This window comes from Lissotriton vulgaris, chromosome 2_1 (assembly GCF_964263255.1).
Source record: "Lissotriton vulgaris chromosome 2_1, aLisVul1.2, whole genome shotgun sequence".
Classification (NCBI taxonomy): domain Eukaryota; kingdom Metazoa; phylum Chordata; class Amphibia; order Caudata; family Salamandridae; genus Lissotriton; species Lissotriton vulgaris.
This window is the reverse complement of record NC_141687.1, coordinates 331655510-331679613: the sequence shown is the minus strand read 5'-3', so window position 1 is coordinate 331679613 and position 24104 is coordinate 331655510. Positions and strand designations below refer to the sequence as shown.

The window sequence follows — 24104 nt, the reverse complement described above, 5'->3', positions numbered from 1 at the left end:
GGGGAAAACTCTATCCGACCACAACCCCGTGGAGCTCACTTGGCAGTGGGGCAGGCGGCTGGCCCCTATCCCGACCTGGAGACTGTCTCCAGATCTCCTTGAAGACTCGGTCTTCCGGTCGTCCCTGTCCGACACTATAGACACCTACTTCTCCACAAATGCAAACACAGCCACCACACGTCAGATAGAATGGGACGCTTTCAAAGTCCGTCTCAGGGGGGCGGCAATGACCACCCGGGTGGGCAGGAAACGGGAGGTGATCAGTCAATTGAAGGAAGTGGAGGGTTCGCTGGCGTCCCTGGAGAACGAGGCAGTGGGCACAAATGCACCTTTCACGCCATTGCAAGAGGCTCATATTAGACATGCTGAGCTGCTGGAAGACTTGAGGGTTCTGGACTACAGAGAATACACGAATAGACAGCATACCCAAGCAGATAGGGCCGGTCCCCTGCTAGCCCGCCTCCTGCTTGATTCCCCAGTTTGCCATCCAATCCTGAAAATTCTAGACCAGACAGGCAGCCCGACCTCCACACAAGTAGGGATTAACATGGCGTTCAAAGACTATTATACTACGCTGTACAGCCCCCCCCAACCCCTACCAGCGGCTGCGTTCGAGGCCTTCCTGGGAGACCTAGACCTCCCCCAACTCACTGACAGGCAATGCAAAGACCTGAAACGCAACTTCTCAGTAGCGGAAGTCAGACAAACAATACGAGCCCTCCCGAAGAGCAAGGCCCCCGGAACAGATGGCCTACCGGCCGAATTCTATGCAACATTCCTTGATCTCCTGGCCCCACGGTTACACTCTGTTTATTTGGAAGTCCTACGGACGGCCTCCATGCCACAATCATCCATGCAGGCATTGATCACTTCCCTCTTAAAGCCTGGCAAGGACGGGCTACAGCTGGCCGATTACAGACCCCTATCCCTCCTCAACACTGACTCCAAGATCCTAAGCAAGGTGCTGGCGTCGAGACTCGTGCAACTCATACCACAGCTGATCCATCCTGACCAATGTGGTTTTGTACCGGGCCGCAATACGGCCATGAATCTCAGGCGCTTAGCCCAGCTGATGCTCGGCAACCAAGTGGATGCGAGCTCGGAAGGCTGCATATCTGTAGATCTGAAACAGGCGTTCGATTCCCTTAGATGGGACTATATGTTCGCCACACTGTCAAAATTCGGGATACCACCCGAATTCATTGCCTGGGTCAGATTACTTTATACCCGCCCCACAGCCAGAGTGCGCACCTCCAACCACATCTCGGGACCCATAGCTATAGCGAGGAGCACCCGACAGGGCTGCCCACTCTCCCCTCTCCTATTTATTCTCGCCCTCGAACCACTGCTCTGCAAGCTCAGGTCGGAGGCCCCCCGCTGCGGTGTACAGAGGCACGGGACGGCATTGTGTCAGCTTATGCAGACGATATCATACTGTATCTCCGGGATTTGCGGGGCGACTTGAGCCCTATACCCTGAATATTTGAAGACTTCAGGGCAATCTCTGGCCTCACCATCAGCGAATCTAAGTCCTATGGATTCGCCTTTGCGCCCACGGGCCTGTCTGCTCCCCTACCATTCGCCCCTCACGAATTCCAGATGGCGGATACCACCTTCCGATACCTTGGGCTGCACATTTACAGGGAGGCTGACATGATGATAGACGGCAATCTCGGGAGGGCCATCAGAGCACTGAAATCACAAATTCAATTCTGGCTAACACTGCCCCTCTCAATAGCCGGCAGGGTAGCAATCTTTAAGATGGTGATGCTCCCCCGACTCATTTACCACTTCACCAATCTGCCGTTCCTGATCCCAGCAACGACATTTCACAATCTAGACACACTACTCACGGAACTTGTAGGGGGACATGGGCGCAGACGCATAGGCCTCGCTAAACTACAACTCCCCTCTGACTCCGGTGGTATGGGCCTACCGGGCTTATAACTATGCGTGCCAACTGCAGTGGCTGGCTTACTGGGTGGCAGGTCGCAATCTCCAAGAAATCAATGTGTCAGAAGATGAGCATGCCAAAGGGAGGATACACGCATTGCTCCTACCCAGAGCAGATCTACCGAGGGACACCCCACCACTCCTCGGGCTTGCAGTGACGTACTGGCGGAAGGCATTAAGGTACACGTCCCCCGAGACGTCTTATGCCCCCACGATCCCACTCTTGGGTATCCCGCTGGGCTCGGGAACACTCACGATGAACACACTGATCCCTTGGCACGACGCAGGAGTGTCTCATGTGGGTGACCTGTTTGAAGGGGGGCGCCTATTGTCCTTTGAAGACTTTAGGGCTACACATAGCGTTCCCCGGGGCTCATTCCTCTTGCACGCAGGCCTCCGACATTATGTAACACATAAGTGGTCACCTGAGGGGCGGGAGCCTGTTACAAACCCCCTAATAACAATGCACTACCTCATGGGCACGGGCGGCCATCTGACCAGATGGCTCACTTCTAGCATAAAAATGGGGAGGGCAATCAGGCTGTCACCACTCCGGGCGGCATGGGAAGGTGATATTGGTAGGCCTCTGAGAGATAAAGAGTGGGAGCTTATCCTTCAGTTTCCCAAGAAGGTCGCTAGAAACCCCAAGTTCAGGTTCATTCAATTGATGTTACTACATAGAGCCTACCTGACCCCACACCGCATACATGTGATGTTCCCTGACGCGAGTAGCGCTTGCCCCCGATGTGACGTTGACGCATGTATCATCCTGATTGCAACTGCGCTCCAATATGTGTTTAACTGCTCTCCTTACTATGCTAATAAACAGATTAAAAAAAAAAATGTAGGAAGTGTCTAGTGATGAGAGATTGGGTTGATGGCTTAAGCTTTCCAGGTCTCTTTCATAGGATATTTTCTTGACCTGTGTATTCACTGATCTTTTCCATATGGTTACTGGAATGTTTAAGTTATGCAAGTTTTGAGCGTCTATTTATAGCGATTTTATGGCTACTTCCAGCTGAACCTGCCATGGAAATACACCTTCTTCAAAAATTGTTTTGATTTGCATTTTCAAAGAAGCTGCTGGAGCACATAGGGTGCTGATATAGTATTTTAAAATATCCCCTGAGCATATAATGTCCGGACAGGTGAGTCCCAGCTCCAACCTTACTCTTGCTTTCCTGGCATGTTGTGGGAGTTCTAGGACCTTCTTATAGGCAGAAATTTGGTGGTTTGTGAGGAACTTAGTAAAGGTTCCGGGGAACGCTAGGTGGCCGTAGTTAAAGAGGGAACCAGTTTTGCTTTTAAGACTTTCAAGATGGGTTAAGCAGTGGGACTGTGTAGTCGTCGATTGAGATTTCTCAAACTGTGTGTGATGCCGGCCCCCTTGCTTCTTAGATGTTTCAGGTGGGCTGTGGGTTTGAGCCCCTTCTCATAACCTGAGACCCAGATAGTTATAACTTCTGCAAGTTCTGATTTGCATGTCACCTAGGCGCCATTGGGCTGTCTTCTTTGGGTGGTACTTCCCGAAGATAATTATCTTGGTCTTCTTTTGGTTCACCGAGAGATTGCTCTTTTGGTTACTTTTGTACCCTTACCATAGAATATGAATCACACCTGCACACTTACCTCATGGTAAGTTTTCTCTACATGTACTGAGAATCTGCGAAGAAGCAGTTACTTCTATACGCTTTGGCTTACCACATGGTAAGGCTGCAGAATATGACCAGAGATACCGAGAAGGAACAGTTACACCAGCACACTTACCTCATGGTAAGTTTTCTCTTCACGTACTGAGAATCTGCGAAGAAACACTTACTTCTATACATTTAGGCTTACCACATAGTAAGGCTGCAGAATAGGACCAGAGATACAGAGAAGGAACAATTACACCTTCACATTTACCTCATGGTAAGTTTTCTCTACGAGTACTGAGAATCTGCGAAGAAGCAGTTACTTCTATATATGCTTCAGCTTACCACATAGTAAGGCTGCAGAATATGACCAGAGATACCGAGTAGGAACAGGTACACTTGCACACTTACCTCATAGTTTTCTCTACGTGTACTGATAACCTGCGAATAAGCAGTTACTTCTATACGCTTCAGCTTAGCACATGGTAAGGCTGCAGAATATGACCAGAGATACCGAGAAAGAACAGTTACACCTGCACACTTACCTCATGGTAAGGTAGCTTGACACGTAAAGAGAATCTGCGAAGAAGCAGTCACTTCTATATGCTTCAGCTTACAACATGGTATGGCTGTAGAATATGACCAGTGATGCAGAGAAGGAACAGTTGCACCTGCACACTTACCTCATGCTCTATGTGCGCTACAATTAAAGGTGTGGTGCAGCGGCCAGGGCAGCTAACTTCGGAGCACAGGGCTCACAGTTCGATCCCCGGCTCTGGCGGCAGCTCAGCTCAGCACCATGTGACTCTGGGCAATACCTCACTTAATTTCCATGACGGTCCCCAGCGCCTTGAGACCTGTAACGATCAGTAGTTTGTGCTTTACAAATACAGTTTTACATTTACACTTTTTTTTAGAATCTGTAAAGAAGTATTTACTTCTATACGCTTCGGCTTACCACATGGTAAGGCTGCAGAATACGACCAGAGATACCAGGAAGGAACAGTTACACCTGCACACTTACCTTATGCTAAGTATGTGCTACATGAACTGAGAATCTGTGAAGAAGCAGTTACTACTATACGCTTCGGCTTACCACGTGGTAAGGCTGCAGATATGACCCGAGATAATGAGAAGGAACAGTTACACCTGCACACTTACCTCATAGTAAGTATGCACTACATGTACTGAGAATCTGTGAATAAGCAGTTACTTCTATACACTTCGGCTTACCACATGGTAATGCTGCCGAATATGACCAGAGATACAGAGAAAGAAAAGTTACTTCTGAATGCTTACACCATGGGTAGTATGCACTACATAGGCAGAGATACTGAGAAGGAATGGTTACTTCTGTACACTTACCTCATGATATATAGGCAGAACATGAACTTAGGTACTAAGAAGTAATGTTTACTTCTGCACGCTTATGTCACTATAAGAATGCAGAACATAAATAGATACTGAGAAGGAATGGTTACCTTTATGTACTTACCTCATGAAAAGTCTGTAGAACATGAACAGCGATACTGGGAAGGAATGGTTACTTTTGCATGATTACCTCATGGTAAGTATGCACTAAATACAGTGAGATACTGATAAGGAACGCTTATTTCTGCATGCTTACCTGGGATTATGTGGTCATGGTTGAACTTCCTTGTGATAATCAGGTGGCATGTCACTTTGTGGATATTCTTCTAAGCATTTGCCTCCATTTTTGTACCAGCTGAAAAGAGCGAGCAGTGAGGACACTCTCAACAAGCCAGGAGGAAGCACTTCAACGAATACCTGCAGGTTAAAGAAGACCACCACCACAGGAGCAATCTCTGAGCTGGCCGAAGCGCGGCCACGCAGTGCCACTGGTAGGGAATGAATTACATATATTCAAGTTATATTCGTATTTATGCTTATTTTTTTTATTAGTGTGGATCTTCAAATTAAATTAGATTTAGAGGCATGCTATGATAAAGAGAGAACATTGCCATCAGTGAAGTTTGAATATTTTTTTTTTCAGCATTGCAAGATAGCAATACGATAGGTGCTATTGTGCATCATGCATCAGTCCTTCCTTTTACCAATCAATGCTTTTTCTCAAAGGTCAAGTGGGCTTTGCATATGTAGGTTAAAGTTAATTGATGTGTAGATCTCAATTCGCGATTTATGGTCTGATTTAGACTTCAGCGACAGATTATGTACACCCGCCTTGGCAGAGTACTTTACTCCTACCATGGCCAGGGTACTCCGACCACCAAATATAGAGAAGTCTGGCAGCTCAGCGGACATCTATTGCATACCCAGGAGCCGCCATCACAGTGGTTTCTGTAAATGCATTGAAAGTTTGTTGCATTGACCTAAAAGCGCATAGGCACAGCATCAAATCGCCAGTCTAGGTAAGGTCTGTTTAAGCCCTATAGTCTCGCTCCGCTCAATGTGCATGCGCATTGAGAGGCGAGACCTAAAAAGGGGCACTGACCACGTACAAGCAGCAGGGGAAAACAGACAACAGAAGTCACAAACTCAACAATGAAAGTACAGGCAATACAATAAAAGCAATAAAGCGGAGGATGAACAAACCTACCTACGGCCTACCACTGGCCACCAGGGATGAGGCGCAGGTGGTAGCCTGCGGGTGGTGGAGGGCCTCGAACTTCCTCAGCAGCAGCAGCTGGGGCAGGGAGACAAAGGCGGTTCTGTGCTTAGGGGGCGTGACCTACCTGGTAGGTCGCTCTCACTTGTGCAAGCACAAGTAAAAGTTGCTTATAGTCGTGTATGAGGTGTAACGCAGCACTCCCGTGGTGATGGATTAGTTGTCGTGCAAACACAAATGCTGTGCTACATCCAGGGGCGCATTTTCCACCCAATTAAAACGCTCACAAGTTAATTCTGTGGATGTTGCACTTTCTAAATGTTTGTTCTCACGAAGTAACTTTCCCTTCAGACAGGTGTTTGCTGTCAAGATGCTATTGGTCGCAGCACCTTTCTTATTACATACTGAACCACTGATAAGTCCAGTGTACCCGCGCTAACTGTGCCTGTCTGGAAACTGCACTTGCGTCTGTTTTTCTATGATGTGGTGGTTTTCTGTGTAGTAAAGCAACTGTAACGCATATATTTTTGCATATATTTTTATATAATCAACTTTTCCAATTTAAGCCACCTACTTGAGTTTTAAGATAATTGCTGCTGAGAATACTCGAGAATACAAGTAGAAATCAGGTGGTGCTCGCCAGACTAAGAAACGTTTTAATTAACGAATAGCGTGAGAAGTAAAACCCAAATGTAAAACAATAACTGTATCACACAATAAATCCATACACTCTTTCACATTTCTTAAATTAGCTGATACATAGTGTTTACCTCATGGGGAATCACTTAATAGGCAAGTACACAATATACAGAACTTACATCGGAACATTATTTTTGCTGAAAGGTGGAGGCTTTGTTCAGATGTATTGTAATCCGACATTTTGTAATTAATGTGCCTCACATCAATCAATGGAAAGCACTTATGAATAGAAAACGACAGTCACCTGTTGTAGGAACCCCCTTGTGAGTTGTTGTCCTCTGCCAGTGTCCGGGGCTCGCTGTGCTGATGAACCTGTTGCTCTGACTTCCAGGAAGTGTTTCATGACGTCACTTAATAACACTAGGGTTCTGGGCTGCGTCCAGGTTCTAGGGACTCAGCGACAGAGTTGCTCTGACTGCTGCCGGCTTATGAGGCCCCCCGTTTAAATGATTTCAACTACAGTGAGGTTGTGGCCTGCTTCCGCTGTTTTTGGCTTTGTTTTTTTTGTTTTTTTAAACGAGGTTCAGGCCTGCTGACCGTCACTTCAGCCATCAATTTAAGTGACGTTGGGATTCTTGTCTGCTGTTGACGGCTGGGCCACTCTGTTGCTCTCGAGCGGAGTGGTCGCTCCCCTGCCTCGCTGGTGACCCGTGGTATCGTTGCTCCTCTTTCTCTATTAACTGCCTCAGAAATTGCTTCCTGCAGTCAGCCCTGCTTGCCGCTTGACTCGTTTTGCATTGTGTAACCGATTTTGCCTTTTTAAACTGTATTGCGCGTTTCCCCACAAGCGCTCCGCTCTGCTCCTCCCCCCGCCTCCATTTTCCGTGTTTGTTGTCGTCCTCGTGTGCCCGCCCCGCCTCCCAGCTGAGACGCCCTCCCACTAAGCACATAGAGAGCTCCGCTACCTTTATCACGCTGTGACTCACTTTGCTCTCGAGCGGAGTGGTCGCTCCCCTGCCTCGCTGGTGACCCGTGGTATCGTTGCTCCTCTTTCTCTATTAACTGCCTCAGAAATTGCTTCCTGCAGTCAGCCCTGCTTGCCGCTTGACTCGTTTTGCATTGTGTAACCGATTTTGCCTTTTTAAACTGTATTGCGCGTTTCCCCACAAGCGCTCCGCTCTGCTCCTCCCCCCGCCTCCATTTTCCGTGTTTGTTGTCGTCCTCGTGTGCCCGCCCCGCCTCCCAGCTGAGACGCCCTCGCCCCTCCCCCTCCACCATCCATATATGACAGCAGTTCCCGCGTGCAGCGTCAACGCGCAGCGTCCGCGCCCAACCCGCGCCGAAGGTGCGCCAAAGGTAAGCCCGTCTACGCCCGTCCGCGCCTGGACCGCGCCCAGCGCCATACCCCCTGCCCCTCGCGCTGCCCAGCCCCCCCGCGTTACCTACGATGCCGCCACCCTCCTAGCCCTTAATCCAGGTCGCGCCCCCAACTGCGTCCAAGCCGCTCCCGGACGCACCCATGGCCCGTTCTCCTGCTCCTCCTGCAAATTTAGCGGCACCGACAACATCACCGCCACGACCACACCACAAACCCCCGACCCCAACCACCTACAATGCATCCTTCTCAACACCCGCTCGGTCCACAGACACGCCATTGACCTATGGAATCTACTAGACACCATCTCTCCAGACGTCGCCTTCCTAACGGAAACATGGATGAACGCTTCCTCCGCCCCTGACATCGCCATCGCTATCCCTGAGGACTATAAGATCACACGCAAGGACCGCACCGACCATACAGGAGGAGGAATCGCTATCGTCCATAAGACATCCATCCGCATTTCCACCAGCTCCGACGCCAACCTCGCCAACTCTGAACACCTTCACTTCCAGATCCACATCGACCCCAAGACCACACTCAGAGGCACCCTCCTCTACAGACCACCAGGACCCCGCGCAAAATTCAGTGAAGACATCACAGACTTCATCACCCCACACGCACTCCCCTCCAAAGAATACATCCTTCTGGGAGACCTCAACTTCCACCTTGAAAAGATCAACGACCGCAACACCGCCACCCTCCTAGACAACCTCGCCAACCTCGGACTTAAACAACTGGTCACTTCCCCCACCCACATCGCAGGTCACACACTTGACCCCATCCTCACCTCCAGCAACCATGTCTCCTTCAGCCACACCACGGATCTCCTCTGGACTGACCACAGCTGCGTTCACTTCACCTACAACAAGCCAAAACCCATCATCCACCTCCAACCAACTCTACAAAGAAACTGGAACAAAATCACCACGGATCAGATCTCCACATCGCTCCTTCTAACCTCCCCAGCCCTCTCTTCTAACGCCAACGAAGCCGCCTCCAACCTCACCCTTTGGCTATCCAACACCGCTAACACCTTAGCACCACTGAAAAAACGTCAACACAAACTTGGAAACAAGAAGGCCTCATGGTTCAACGATGATCTCAAGAAGTCCAAGAAACTGTGCCGCTCCCTTGAAAAGGCCTGGAAAAAAGACCCATCCGCCAGCAACAAAGACACCTTCAAAAGCGCCACCCGTACTCACCACCAACTAATCCGAAAAGCCAAGAAAACAGCATTCAAGGACCGACTTGACAACAACACCCACAACAGCAAGGAACTTTTCAACATCGTTAAGGAATTTTCCAACCCCTCAGCCAACTCCAACGACATCACCCCCTCTCAAACCCTCTGCGACTCCCTAGCCTCTTTTTTCCACAACAAGATTGCTGACATCCACAACAGCTTTGACAACAAATCCGGAAACCAACCCACCCTACCATCTGCTGACCATCTTCCCCCCGTAAACACCCTTAACGCCTGGAACCCAATCTCCACTGAGGACACCATCCGCCTGATGAATTCCATCCACTCAGGATCCCCCACAGACCCATGCCCTCACCACATCTTCAACAAAGCAGACTCCGTTATAGCTCCGCACCTCCGAGACGTCATCAACTGCTCCCTCAACTCCGCCACCTTCCCAGAAGACTGGAAACACGCTGAACTCACCGCCCTTCTGAAAAAACCAACAGCAGACCCCACCGAACTCAAAAACTACCGCCCCATCTCGCTTCTTCCGTTCCCGGCCAAAGTCATCGAGAAAGCCGTCAACAACCAGCCTTCCTCGAAGCCAACAAATCCCTCGACCCCTCACAATCTGGCTTCCGAGCCAAACACAGCACTGAGACCGCCCTCATCGCAGCAACAGACGACATTCGAACTCTACTGGACAATGGAGACACAGTCGCCCTCATCCTCCTCGACCTTTCTGCAGCCTTCGACACAGTCTGCCACAGCACCCTTCTACAACGCCTCAGTAACATCGGAATCCAAGGAAAAGCACTGGATTGGATCACCTCGTTCCTCACCGGAAGAACCCAAAGAGTCCGCCTCCCACCATTCAAGTCAGAGGCCACTGAAATCATCTGCGGTGTACCTCAAGGCTCCTCACTCAGTCCCACCCTCTTCAACGTATACATGAGCCCCCTCGCGGCCATCGCCCGCCAACACAACCTCAACATCATCTCTTACGCGGATGACACCCAACTGATCCTTTCTCTCACCAAGGACCCCAGCACCGCCAAAACCAACTTACACGAAGGAATGAAAGAAGTCGCCGAATGGATGAAACAAAGCCGTCTGAAACTGAACTCAGACAAAACAGAAGTCCTCATCTTAGGTACATCCCCCTCTGCATGGGACGACTCATGGTGGCCGGAAGCCCTCGGAAAAGCACCCATCCCGACAGACCACGCACGGAACCTTGGGGTCACCCTGGATTCTTCACTCTCAATGAACAAACAAGTCAGCGCCGTATCCTCCTCCTGCTTTAACATTCTTCGCATGCTCAGAAAAACATTTCGCTGGATCCCCTCCGAAACAAGAAAAACAGTCACCCACGCTCTAGTCACGAGCCGACTGGACTACGGAAACACCCTCTACGCAGGTACCACCGCTAAACTCCAGAAGAAACTACAACGAATCCAAAACGCCTCAGCCAGGCTTATATTAGACATCCCACGCAACGAACACATCTCTGGTCACCTTAAAGACCTCCACTGGCTACCCGTCAACAAGAGGATCACTTTCCGACTGCTCACCCACGCACACAAATCACTCTACGACATCGGACCAGATTGCCTCAACTCCCGATTGTCCTTCTACACCCCCTCCCGCCAACTTCGCTCTTCCAACCAAGCCCTCGCCACTGTACCTCGCATCAACAAGACCACCATGGGAGGTAGATCCTTCTCATTCCTGGCTGCCAAAACATGGAACTCACTCCCCGCTTACCTTCGCCTCACCCAGAATCACCTAGCGTTCAGAAAGCAGCTTAAAACTTGGATATTTGACAAATAATCCTCCTTCCCTTCCTAAGCGCCTTGAAACCCTCTGGGTATGTAGTGCGCTATACAAATCTTATGACTTGACTTGACTTGATATCTAGTCCGTTGCTGCCTGTGCTACTCACCTTGAATCAACCATGGGCTCGGCCGGCGGCCAGTGTCTGCAGCCCCTCAGCAGTGGTGCTGAGTCAGGTCACAGAGGGGTCTCCGAGGCCCCCCTTAACCACCGGAGCTGTAAGAACATTTGCAACCAATGGCTCTGGAATGAAGAGGCGGGGCAAGGCAGCACTAGTCCTCTCCAATTGGATGCAACAAACTATTGACTGTCTGAGTGACCAGTAGGATAATCATTGTGTCACACGTTAAAAATAGGTTTAGCGTTACTTCATTCCCCGATGCCTCCTATAAAATGGATTCTTTTACAGCGGCTATGCAGTTTGCTCCCTCCTGTGTGTACATGCTTCTCTGGAAAGCCATGTTATGGTTTGGGGGCGGGACAGGGGTGATATGGCAGTTGTGCAGAAGTGGAGGTGAATGTGGAGCATCAACATTGGTGCTGCAACAATTGTCAGAGTGTGGTGGTGTAATGTAATGTAATGTAATGTAATGTAAAATGCTCTTATGTAGCGCGGCAGTCACTCCAGGGAGCATCTTGGCGCTTAGAAAGGCTAGGCAGAGGTGACATGCCTCACTGACGGTAAAAAATAAGATCTATATGTTCAGATTAGGTTTTTGCATAAGTGATCGGATAAACTGTATATCCATGTTTTAAGGGTCTTTCTAAAGATTGTTTCTGACGTAATTTGGCAGAGGGATGGTGGGAGTGTGTTCCAGGCTTTGGAGCCCAAGACTGCTAGAACCTTCCCTCCTCTAGTTTTAAGTCTAAAGTTGGGGATGGTGAGGAGATTCGCCCTTTAGAGATCTAAGATTTCGCGAGGGAATATAGTGTTTAAACATACTCTGAATTCTAACTAGGTCGTTTTCTATGAAAGGCCCTAAAAGTGATTAGGAGGACTTTAAAAAGAACCCGTTTGTGAATCGGCAGCCAATGTAAAGTGTCCATTGCTGCTGTGGCTGGCGTTTTCCTATTCCATCTCAGCACCAGTCTTGCCGCTGCGTGCTGCACCATTTGCAGCTTGTGGCCGACCGTCCTATTTGTCCCTGCATATGAACTGTTGCAGTAGTCAAGGCGTGACATTATAAGTGCCACTGCAACCATTTTGCGCGCTGGGAGTGGTATTAGGTCAAAGAATTTTCTTAGCCCCTTAATGATGCCGAAACATGTTCCTGCTACGGCCACTGCTTGTTGTTTAAAAGCCAGAGAAGAATCAAATCTGATCCCTAGATTTCTGACTGACAGGACAGTGTTTAGGGGGACGGTGGCGTCCTCCGGCCACCATAACGTGGGGCTGAACAAATTCTCTTGGTGGCTGCCAACAGTGTTAGCTCACTGAACTCACAGAGGTTGTGATAAATCCAAACACCACAAATGTAGCAAATGAGCCACGCCCATTCAGCAAGAGGGTGGTCATAGAGTAGAATGCACACAGTGGTGCATTTTGGAGAGCGCTGTTGAGATATATAAGGGAAGCATGGTGTGGTAGTGCACTATTACTTATAGACAGTGCATTCTACATTAAAATAGCCACTATATTTGCAAAGATATAAAGGGGCAGATTCACCAATATTTCACGCAATGTGGCAAGGCAACTTGCTGCCCTGTGCTGCGTTGCGTGAAGGGAGAGGGCAGAAACGTTCCATATTTGCAAAGATATGGAGCACTTCAGCTCTCTCCTTGCGTTGGCCCAGTGTGTGCTGCCTACCGCCAATTGAGGCACCATAGTGCAAGGTTCCCTGCATTACAGGCAGGAACGGTTTTGTGCAGAAAGAGGCACTTTCCTGCACAAAAACAATGCTTAGAGTAGAGGCATAGTCCTCTTCCTATGTGTGCTTAAGAAAAAATCACATGTGAAAAGAGGAATTAAAGAGGAAAAATAAAGATAGTTCTCCTCTTTATGCCTCTGTCTAGTAGGCACACCATTTTGGCGCAAACCCAGGTTTATAAGTCTTTGGGGATATGGGAATGCCCATGCCTCACCCATGTTATCCCTACCGAATGCAAAGCAACGCAAGGCAGTGCTATGTGCTGCCTTGCGTTACTTTGTGTTTACTAAAACACACAAAGCTTTTTTGTGGTTTCGCAAATCCTAGATAAGGACTGTCACCTTGCAACAACTTGTGTCATGCAAGGACAACGCAAGTCCTTATCAAATCTGCCCCATAGTTTTACTGATAAAACTATATAGCGAACAAACAAGAATGTGTACAAATGGGGTTTCAGCTAATATTTGTCAATTGCTCCTCACCAACTAGGGTCTTTTGATTTGTTTTTCTTCCTATTAAAATCTTTGTTTCTAACACACTTCAGAATCAAAAAAAGTGCTTCATTTGTGCTTTCCTAACTTCTGAAATATTTTAAAATATTTGTACATTGCATTTATAGGTATTTACATTTTGTTGTATGTTAGAAGAAACGTCAGCCTGTACTCTTTACTTTCACACCAGCAGGATTGCCACATAATTCATTTTATAAAATCCTCTCACTTTACAGTAAGAGAGTGAAAATTAAACATCTGTTTCCTCAATAAAAGAATAAGTAGCAATTTGTTAGAAGACATAGCAGACACCTGACCTCTGTCTTCGAATGCACAGCAAATGTAACACAATAAAAATAAAATATATATTTTTATTGTTCATTCACCTTCTGAATTGCAGCATGGTTATTCAGGGGGTGCTTCAGCACCTACCCTCCAACACATACTTCCAGCACCTATGAGCATCAAAGAGGAAGGTAATATTCAAAGGCGAAAGTACAAGAATCCAGTCTTTGTCATCAGATTTTCGCAAACAGGACTTGGTTTGTAAGAAAAATAAGTTCTTGTGTCCATTATTTTTCTTTGAGGGCCACCACCCGTGCTGGCACCATCTATTACTTCCACTGTCTGCAAACACTAGACAGACTACAATTCTGTCCCACAGATGATCCCATGCTGGATGTCAAATATCTAGAGGATGGCCCATGCTTCAATGACATGCGCTCACTCTCCCTGGTTGATCTAGAATCTAGTTGTAGAACCCCTCAGCCCACTGATGCAAGACACATAAAGCCTGGCCCAGGCAGCTCGGCTCACCCAGTCTGATCTCAACCTGCTGGCCCGGGTTGTGTACAGGGAACAGGAGCTTATCTTTTTTTTCCAAATGCCTTTTCTTCCCATTTTCTCTACCACTTTTCTCCCTCTCCCTTCCCATTCCTGAGTCTTACATTTTTTTGTTTCCATCTTAGTTTCTCAAGCTTGTTAGGTATCGCCTACGCAGCACGCATGCGCTGCATAGGAGGAGACCTTTAGTAATCGATTCAATTTTTGGGCCAAAAACGTGCATGCATTGCAATGCTTTCAATGGCATCGCATGCACGTTTGGGATTTCCTGACGGGAGCGAGCTTTGAAACCATCTGTTTGTAAATAACAAATGGTTCCTGCTCGCTCCCACAATGGAAACAGGTGCAGGCAGCCTCCTCTCTCCCCTCCCCCTGCTGTCTCCGGCTCTCCTTGTCAAACTTGTTTTTGTTTTATTTTTACTTTCGTACGCTTGTTTTCCTTATTTTTTCTTCCTTTCACTCCACCCATTTCCCCCCTACTCTCCTACACTGGCCCTCCCTCTTCTGTTTTTCTCTTCTCCTTTCTTTCTTTCACCTCACGTGCTCTTCCAGCTCCTCCTGCGTCCTTTTGTCATTTCCCAGCTGCAGTTCGTCATCTTGTTCCCGCCTCCCTCCTCCCACCGCCTCACACTTTCCACAAGTATCGAGGATGTCTGCGTTACCAGTCACCACTCAAAGCTGGTCCAGGACGAAGGACGTGATGACATCATAACACCTCAGTACACCTCGACTTAGGAGGGACCTATGCAGCACTGAGACTTTTGCGCGCATCCTCAGTAATGAAGCATTCACTCAAAACACTCAGCCCTGAGACACCCACTCGTAGTTCTCAGTGCGTAGACACTCCCTCATAGCCAGCAGCATTGAGACACCGCCCATAGCCTTCAGGACTGAGATGCTCACTCATTATCCAGTGTTCACACTGATACATAGCTCTTGCTACTGGGAAACTCACTAATAACACTGAGTAGTGAGACACTTATTAATTGTCCTTTGTACTGTGACACATATTCATAGCTCTCAGCATTGAAACACCTACTCATAACCCTCAGTACTAAGAACCTCACTCATAAACCCTCAGTATTTAGGTGCTCGCTCATACCCGTCAGCACTGAAACACTCGTGCATAGCCCTTAGTACTGAGACACTAACTCATAGCTCTCAGTACTGAGACGCTCATAACACTCAGCTCTGGTGCTTCCTTGTAACCTTCAGCACCGAGACGCTCACTCATAAACCTAAGCACTGGGCACTCATTCATAGCTGTTATTATTGAGATGAGAGGCTATGAGTAAGGACTCTCTGTAGTTAGAAACTGGTTCATAACACTCCTAGTCCTGAGAGACTCATCCAGAGTTCTCAGCACTGAGATACTGATCACATTGAGTACTAAGATTCTAATGTATAGCTCTCAGCACTAAGATACTCTTTCATAGCTCTCCGAGACTCTCGCTACCAGTCCTCTGCACTGAGACACTGACTCATACTCCTCAGCACTGAGATGTTCATTCAAAGCCCTCGGTACTGACACACTCACTCATGACCTTCAGTACTGAGATGCTCATCAATCTTAGCCCTCAACACTGAGATGCTCATTCATTATCCTGAGCACCGACATGCTAACTTATAGCACTCAATACCTAGATGCTCACTTATCACCCTGAGTACCGAGACACTGACAACCCTGACCACTGAGATGCTCACTTATAGCTCTCACCACTGAGAGACTCACTCATAGCTCTCAACACGGAGTTAGTCACTCATAACCCAAGCATTGAGATATTTGCTCAAATTCCTCAGTACTGAGTTGCTTGCTCCTATCCCTCCGACACTTGCTTATAACTCTAAGGATGCAGATGCTCACTCATAAACCTCAAAACTAAAACCGAGTCACTCAATTATATCTTTCAGGACCAAGATACTGATAACCTTAAGTACTGAGATATTGACTAATAACTCTCAGTACTAAATCACTTACTTATTCTCTGCAATGAGCCACTCATTAAAAACCTCCAGCACTAAGGCACTCACTTTTGGGCTTCTGTAATGAGAAACTCACTCATAGCTCTCAGCACTGAGACACTCACTCAAAGTCCTCAGTACCAAGACGCTCAGTCATAGCCCTCCATATAAGATGCTCACTTCTGTCTCTCAGTACCGAGATGCACACTTGCAGCCTCTCAGTACCAAGGCAGCCACTCATAGCTCTCAATACCAAGAAACACTCTCATAGCATTCAGTAGTGACACACTCACTCATAAACCCTAATAACCCACTGTACAGAGACACACTCTCATAGCTCTCCGCACTGAGACACTCACTCATAGTCCTGAGTAATGAGATGTTCACTCATAACCCTCAGTACAAGATGTCCACACATAGCCCTCAGTACTGAGACACTCACTCATAGCTTTCATCACAAAAGCAGTCCCTCATTTCCCCTAATACTTAGTCAGTGACTCAAAGATCTCAGTGCAGATAAATTCACTTATTAATCTGATACTGTGGCACTCTCACATAATGTTCAGTATTGAGACACTCACTCATAGCTATCAGCACAGACACAAGAAGTCCTAATCCACAGTATCGAGACACTCACACATAGCCCTCAGTACTGGGATACTCCCTCAAAATCAGCCACTCAGGGGGGAAGAACATGGCGGCCGCTGGCTAGTGCGGTGCGCGCGTCCGATCACTGACCTCTGATGCACCGCGGTGCTGCTGTCCTTCTGGGGCCGTAATGAGTAGTAATTGCAGATCTTAACCCACTCACGGAATAAGAGTCGTTTAGACCCCCCGTTTCTTACTGGTTTTTCCTCATTTTCGGCGAGACCGCTTAGCTTCCCTGTTGCTCCAATCCACGGACCCAGTAAGATTATCAGAAGTGCCGGGCTGGAAAAGGGGACTCCCGGCCCCTCACTCTCTCTTCTCTGCCTCAGTGGAGCCGGTGGCGTAGAACAGCCGTGGAGCTACGAAGAGGACATACGGCTCGGGGGCTGCTATGAGGCAGGCTGGGCTGCGATGGGGCGGCTGCTGGTCATCAGAAGCCCCCTTTGGTCCCGTTAAGTGAACATACAGGTGCCACAAAGATTTCTGGAGAGGTTCAGGTGAAAGGCGGCACCGAGGGGGAGATTTGCCACGTCCCCACATCAATAGTGGATCCAACAAGTAAGGTTGGGGGGGAGGCGGAAGATACGGAGTTAGATAAGCCCAGCAGCTGAAAAGCTCCTAATAAAAAATCAACTTCAAAATGTGTAAGCAGAAAACGGGGGAAAAGCGAGAAATTAGGAAAAAAACTGTAACTACAAGCCCCAGAATGCTCTGCTATAGAGGGTGTTAAGCCTGGGGATACACCTTCTACTGACGGCATAGAAAGCCACAAGGTTGATCAGAGGGCAAGCATCAATAGCATTAGCAATAGCAGTGGCAGTAACAAGGAGGTGGGTAAAGGCACGAAAACCAGGGGTAGTTCACAGAAGGGGGCTAATATTAGATATCCCAATAACACCACTGGAAGGTTAACTCCATCTTTGTGCTCTTTTTTAAAAGTTCTGCCCCAGGTTTTGGATTTGATACCCACTACAGCAAAAGATACATCGGTTCACTTACCCACAGTACTCCAAGATATATCCACGCTTTCAAGTACTCTCATTGACAGCTCTAGCACTACTACCTCAATATTAACCTTAGAGATGGCTGAGTTACCCCCACTCTCCGAAATGGGAGCTGAGAATGATGTTGGTTGTGAGCAAGACCCCGTGGATCAAGAGGAGGGGGCAGATGCAGGTGCGGGGTGCAAGAGCGGTAAAGTAAATGAGGCGGGGAGCACATTGAAAGCCCTGGTGGCGTCAATAGCTTCTTTGAGGGTAGAAATTAGAAACGACTTCCTGATATCTAAGACCAATCAGAATGAGATAAGAGCATCATGTGAGGTCCTGGAGAAAAAAGTAGATGGGCTGTGTGAAAGGACAGAGGTACATGAGGGCTCTTGGGGCTCTTGAAGTCTAGTCTAGAGGTTGCTGAAATCAAGATCCAAAATCTACTGAGAGAGGGAGATGTTATGAGAGAGAGAGTCGAATTGTTGGAGAATTATTCACGACGGAACAACCTGAGACTCTTGAAGATCCCGGAAGCGGGAGATGTCAAGACTTTCGTGATTAAAGTCCTGAAGCACTCCCTTAATCTAGAGGAATCCATAGAGGGGCTGGGAAAAGATATCCAACAAATACATCGGGACCTGTTCCGCTTAAATCCTGGTAGAACAAAGCCTAGGAAGATTCTGATCAATTTCCTTACTTATACTTTGAAGGAAAATTTTTTAAATCTCTCTCTAAAAACAAAAACCCTAAAGGGCCCTGACTTCTCTTTCGAAGTACGGTCTGATCTATCCAAATCCCCTCTGGATAGACAGTGGGAACTGGGCCAGAGGATGGATAAGTTCAGGTCTTTTGGCGCTACTGTACAGATGAGGTTTCCCGCATTTCTGCGGGTCACGTACAACAATAAGATGCACAACGTTAGATCCCCTTTGGAGGCCGATGAACTGTTGGAGTCCATTAGTAATCACTATCAGGGGGGAGTTTAGCGGTGAAACACTCAGATTGGTCTTCAATTGTATTTAATTTTTTTCCCACCTCCTCCCTACAGTGTTAGGGTGTGGTAGTTATAGCAGTTGACTTATAAGTATATTTTCCTCAGTCACCTGATGCCCCGATCCCAAAAAATCTATGAGTGGAACCTGCTGGCATGTTGGAGAAATAAAGGAGTTTTATCATATTTGTGTGTGGCTGCTCCCCGAATGGGGTTCCTGCAACAATTTTGGATTTGTAACGGCCGCCCTGGTCGTGGGGATGGAGCCTGCTGCAATAGCAGAGCCAACGTTGTCATCGAAATGGGGCAACTGAGGACACGAACGTATTGGGGCACTGCAGGGGTTGCCCTTGTAACACTTCTCCAACAACTAAGAAGCAAGGCAGGCGGACGACAGCGGTGTGCCTTCCCACCCACTTGGGTTTTATTTTGCATCAATTTCCTTAAGCGCGTACCACTGAAGTAAAGGACCACAGATCCCATAAACGCCGCTGCGACTTGACACACCCAGTGGGCGGAGACTGATCACTTAAGCGGCAAGCTCAAGAAACAGATGTACTGTGCCACTGATGAAGAGAGCCGTTGCTCTCGAAGCGCGTATGGCAGCTTATCTGGTGAAAGCATCTCTGTTGGAACCTGCTGGCAAGTTGGAGAAATAAAGGAGTTTTATCATATTCGTGTGTGGCTGCTCCCCGAATGGGGTTCCTGCAACAATTTTGGATTTGTAACGGCCGCCCTGGTCGTGGGGATGGAGCCTGCTGCTGTAGCAGAGCCAACGTTGTCATCGAAATGGGCAACTGAGGACACGAACGTTCTGGGGCACTGCAGGGGTTGTCCTTGTAACACTCCTTCAACAACTAAGAAGCAAGGCAGGCGGACGACAGCGGTGTGCCTTCCCACCCACTTGGGTTTTATTTTGCATCAATTTCCTTAAGCGCGTCCCACCAAAGTAAAGGACCACAGATCCCATAAACGCCGCTGCGACTTGACATGCCCAGTGGGCGGGGACTGATCACTTAAGCGGCACGTTCAAGAAACAGATGTACTGTGCCACTGATGAAGAGAGCCGTTGCTCTCGAAACGCGTATGGCAGCTTATCTGGTGAAAGCATCTCTGTTGGAACCTGCTGGCAAGTTGTAGAAATAAAGGAGTTTTATCATATTCGTGTGTGGCTGCTCCCCGAATGGGGTTCCTGCAACAATTTTGTGTATATATATATATATATATATATATATATATATATATATATATATATATATATATATATATATATATATATATATATATTTTCACTCCAAGAAACACCAACGTAATGATGTAAACAAGACACCCAGAGCTCCGGTTTTGAAGATTTATTAGGCAGATGACATAATCTCCATAATCTCCACGACGCGTTTCGCCATTACGGCTTGGTCACGTGAAACGGCACAGTACATCTGTTGGCAAAACGCGTCATGGAGATTATGTCATCTGCCTAATAAATCTTCAAAACCGGAGCTCTGGGTGTCTTGTTTACATCATTACGTTGGTGTTTCTTGGAGTGATTATATACAGCCGGCTGGTGGCTGCAACAAGACCGCCCGTGACAGCAACACTCTCCAACCAGCGGTGGTGGAAAAGATATATATATACAATCAGAACCAAAAACAAAGACAAAAAGCAGGAGGAGAAAAGACAGGAGATGGGGGACAGCAAGTACAAAAGGAAGAAAAACAAAAACAAAAACAAAAATACAGACAAAACAGACGCCGATGATGGATACAAACGAAGACAACACAGCCATAAACCTAACCAACATGGAGCTATCTAAAGATGAATTGGAAATTTTATCGTTAGGCCTAACTTTCTGCAGTAACACAAACTTTGATTACACCCAAACAAGGATTGATTTGTTTCTATATGTCAGAAAACTAAAACTACAGAAATATTTCTCCAACTCAACGGTGAGCACCGCGGGTCTAATAACAAACAATGATCCGAACTTAATGCTAAATGTAGAACACATGGAAGCACTACAAAACCTTATAGACCTGGAGCTTGAAAATGAAAGTGTAAATGAAGAAATCACACCAAGTGGGGCAGCCTTGAGCTCAGACATAAATATTTGGCAGACAGTCCAAACAGGATTCAAACCCAAATCAATATTTGTGCCAACAATGCCAAAAGATGGTCTTGATCTGTTTGCTGAGTATGTGATAAAGGACTTGGAAGAACTCTCCATTATGAGCACAAAACAACAATACAAACAAAACCAAGACCACAATAGAAAATACAATGCGCTAATGGAGAAAATAAAATCAAGATCAGACACAGTGGTAAGATGGTCCGACAAAGGGGGAAATATAGTACTCTGGCCACTCGAAATGTATAACAAAGAGGCACTCAGTCAACTACAAGACAGGGAATGCTATGCGAGAATAAGCCCAATGTATCTGATAGGCATTCAAGAAAGGTACCATAATGAACTATATAAATGGAAGGGAAAAGGCCTACTCAGTAAAAACGAATTTGAGTTCCTTAAAACCGATTATCCAGTCACAGCACAATTGTATCTGATCCCGAAGATACATAAAAATGAGAAAGTACCACCAGGAAGACCAATCATATCGGCAATAGGGAGCCTATTTGAAAATACGAGTGTCTTCATTGATCACTTTCTTCAACCGGAAGTCAGAAAGCTGCCAGCATATATAAGAGACACAGGAGACTTCCTGACAAAAATATACGATGTCAAGTGGAAAGAGAACTATTTATTCTTGACATTAGATGTCTAGGCCCTATATACCAGCATTAGGCATAAGGACGGTCTGAATGCCATAAAACATTTCTTGGGGAGAAGTCCGATAATACAATTTGAACACACCAAAATGCTACTTGAAATGACTGAGTGGTGCCTTACTACCAATACATTTATGTTTGACAGACTGTTTTATAAACAAATCCAAGGTTCGGCCATGGGTACTTGCTTCTCCCCCAGCTATGCGAATCTGCATATGGGCTGGTGGGAGGAGCAAGTACTTATGACTCTACACAGAGAAACCATGAACCAAAATGTAATTGTTTATAAACGTTTCATAGATGATATTTTTATTTTGTGGGAGGGAAGTGTGGAAAGTGCAACATGTTTTACTGAACAACTAAATGAAAATTCATTGAACCTTAAATTTACCTGCAACACAAGCAAAGAGAGTATACAATTTCTAGATGTAGAACTGTTTGTACAAGATGACAAAATACAAACACGCACCTACCGCAAACCCACTGCGGGTAACACGATCCTCCACGCAAATAGCTTCCACCCAACACCACTCAAACAGTCCATCCCCTATGTGGAATGCCTCAGGATGACACGCAACTGTAGCACCAGTGAAGGGCTATCTGAAGCAAAAAACAATCTATTCACGAGATTGAAAAAGAGGGGATACACTGATAAAACCTGTAAGAGTGCCGAATTAAAGTGCAGCACAAAAAACCGACATGACCTACTGTTCCCAAAGGTAACAGAGTCAGTAATCACAACACAAGAAAGACAACCCCCTAGGTTAATCACAGGTTTTAATCGCTACCATGCGAACCTTCAAAAAATACTCAGAAGGCACTGGCCTTTGGTCCGGAATGACACGACCATAGGGGATAGAATGGGTGACAAACCATTAGTGTCCTTTAGAAAAGCCAGATCAATGCATCAACAATTGGTACGCAATGCCCCTGTCATCACTAAACAAAAAAACTGGCTTCAATCACAAAAAGGCTTTAAAAAGTGCGCCAAATGCAAGGCATGTAGTCATGGGAGCAATACAACAAGCATTACAGTACCCTTCAGAAGAAAACCCTACACCATTAGAGAACATTACACATGTAAGACGGAATACGCCGTCTATGTGCTCACGTGTGCATGTGGCACACAATATGTAGGGTCCACAATCCACCCAGTGCATGTACGAATCCTGCAACATCTAAGGGCAATCACGAATAAGGATCCTTCTTACCCAGTAGCACGACATATTCATGAGGTTCATGAAGGAGATTCCAAAGGTCTGACATACCTTGTCATAGACAATATCCCCAAGAATGTGAGGGGCGGAAACCGCAAACTTGCGTTACGCCGCCAAGAATCCAGATATATTATTTTACTGAATTCTAAGATCGCCTCAGGGCTCAATGCTGATGAAGCCCTTAGTGTCCATATCTAGTGCAGTGTTCCCCCTACCTCAGTACCCTTAATAACAACTACCCAGATTGCGCTATCACTGGAATTAATCTACTTAAATTGTCACAGGGAAACAAGTCTCACACCCATCAGCCACACTGACACCGTTACCTAAGTACACCTAACGTAATCCCGGTTTAGTTTAAACACTTCACCCCCCTTGACTCAGTGAAAATAAACACAATAATTGTGTAAATGCGCACTTGCGCTGAGACACGTCTACATTTATTGTGTAGAATGTGGGCTAGAGCTATCACCACTACAGGGACAAACGGGTTCACCAAACCATGGGAGAGACACTCATTATAACTAAACGCCGTTTGTAGCTTACCGGCTTTAAGAGATGGAACATGGAACGCTGGAACATGTTCTGACTCTGCCATTAGGCCGACAAACCAATCGTCGGTAAGCGCGAACCCTTTTCATTACTCGATCTTTAAACTAGACCCAATCACATACGTGACACGTTCCTCTCCCGAGTAACGCCTACACCTTCCATGACGCCTTGGGAGACACCACCGATGTAATTAATATACATCTGGAAAGCGGGGAAATGTAACTGTGGCAATACATGGAATGTAATAACTTAACAGGAAGATGGTAAAAACAACGAGTGTGGCAAATGTAATGAAACAAATTGATTCAACAAAAGTGGTTTAAACATGATGTGAATGTTAAAAATAAGTGTGATTATACGTGAACAAGTAGTTAACGAACCCGCCAAAATTGAAACAGGCATGTTAACATTCACGTCAACACAAGGGTGAAACCACGTCACCTTGGCAACAAATAAATGCCAATTAGTTATGTTAATTGCAACTCAGGTGACATTGTAACATGTATATGAAGCGCACTATTCAGTGGTCAGATGTTAGTGAGCAAGGCG

At 46.9% G+C, this 24104-nt stretch overlaps 1 protein-coding gene across 1 annotated transcript in view; it reads left to right on the top strand.

The window, feature by feature from the left end:
• Nucleotides 1-24104, top strand: part of SPECC1 (sperm antigen with calponin homology and coiled-coil domains 1) — a 1296450-nt gene that overhangs the window by 78743 nt on the left and 1193603 nt on the right. The window contains exon 3 of the mRNA XM_086955068.1: nucleotides 5314-5449. Coding sequence (XP_086811194.1) covers nucleotides 5314-5449 — 136 coding nt within the window. The remainder of the gene's footprint in view (nucleotides 1-5313; nucleotides 5450-24104) is intronic.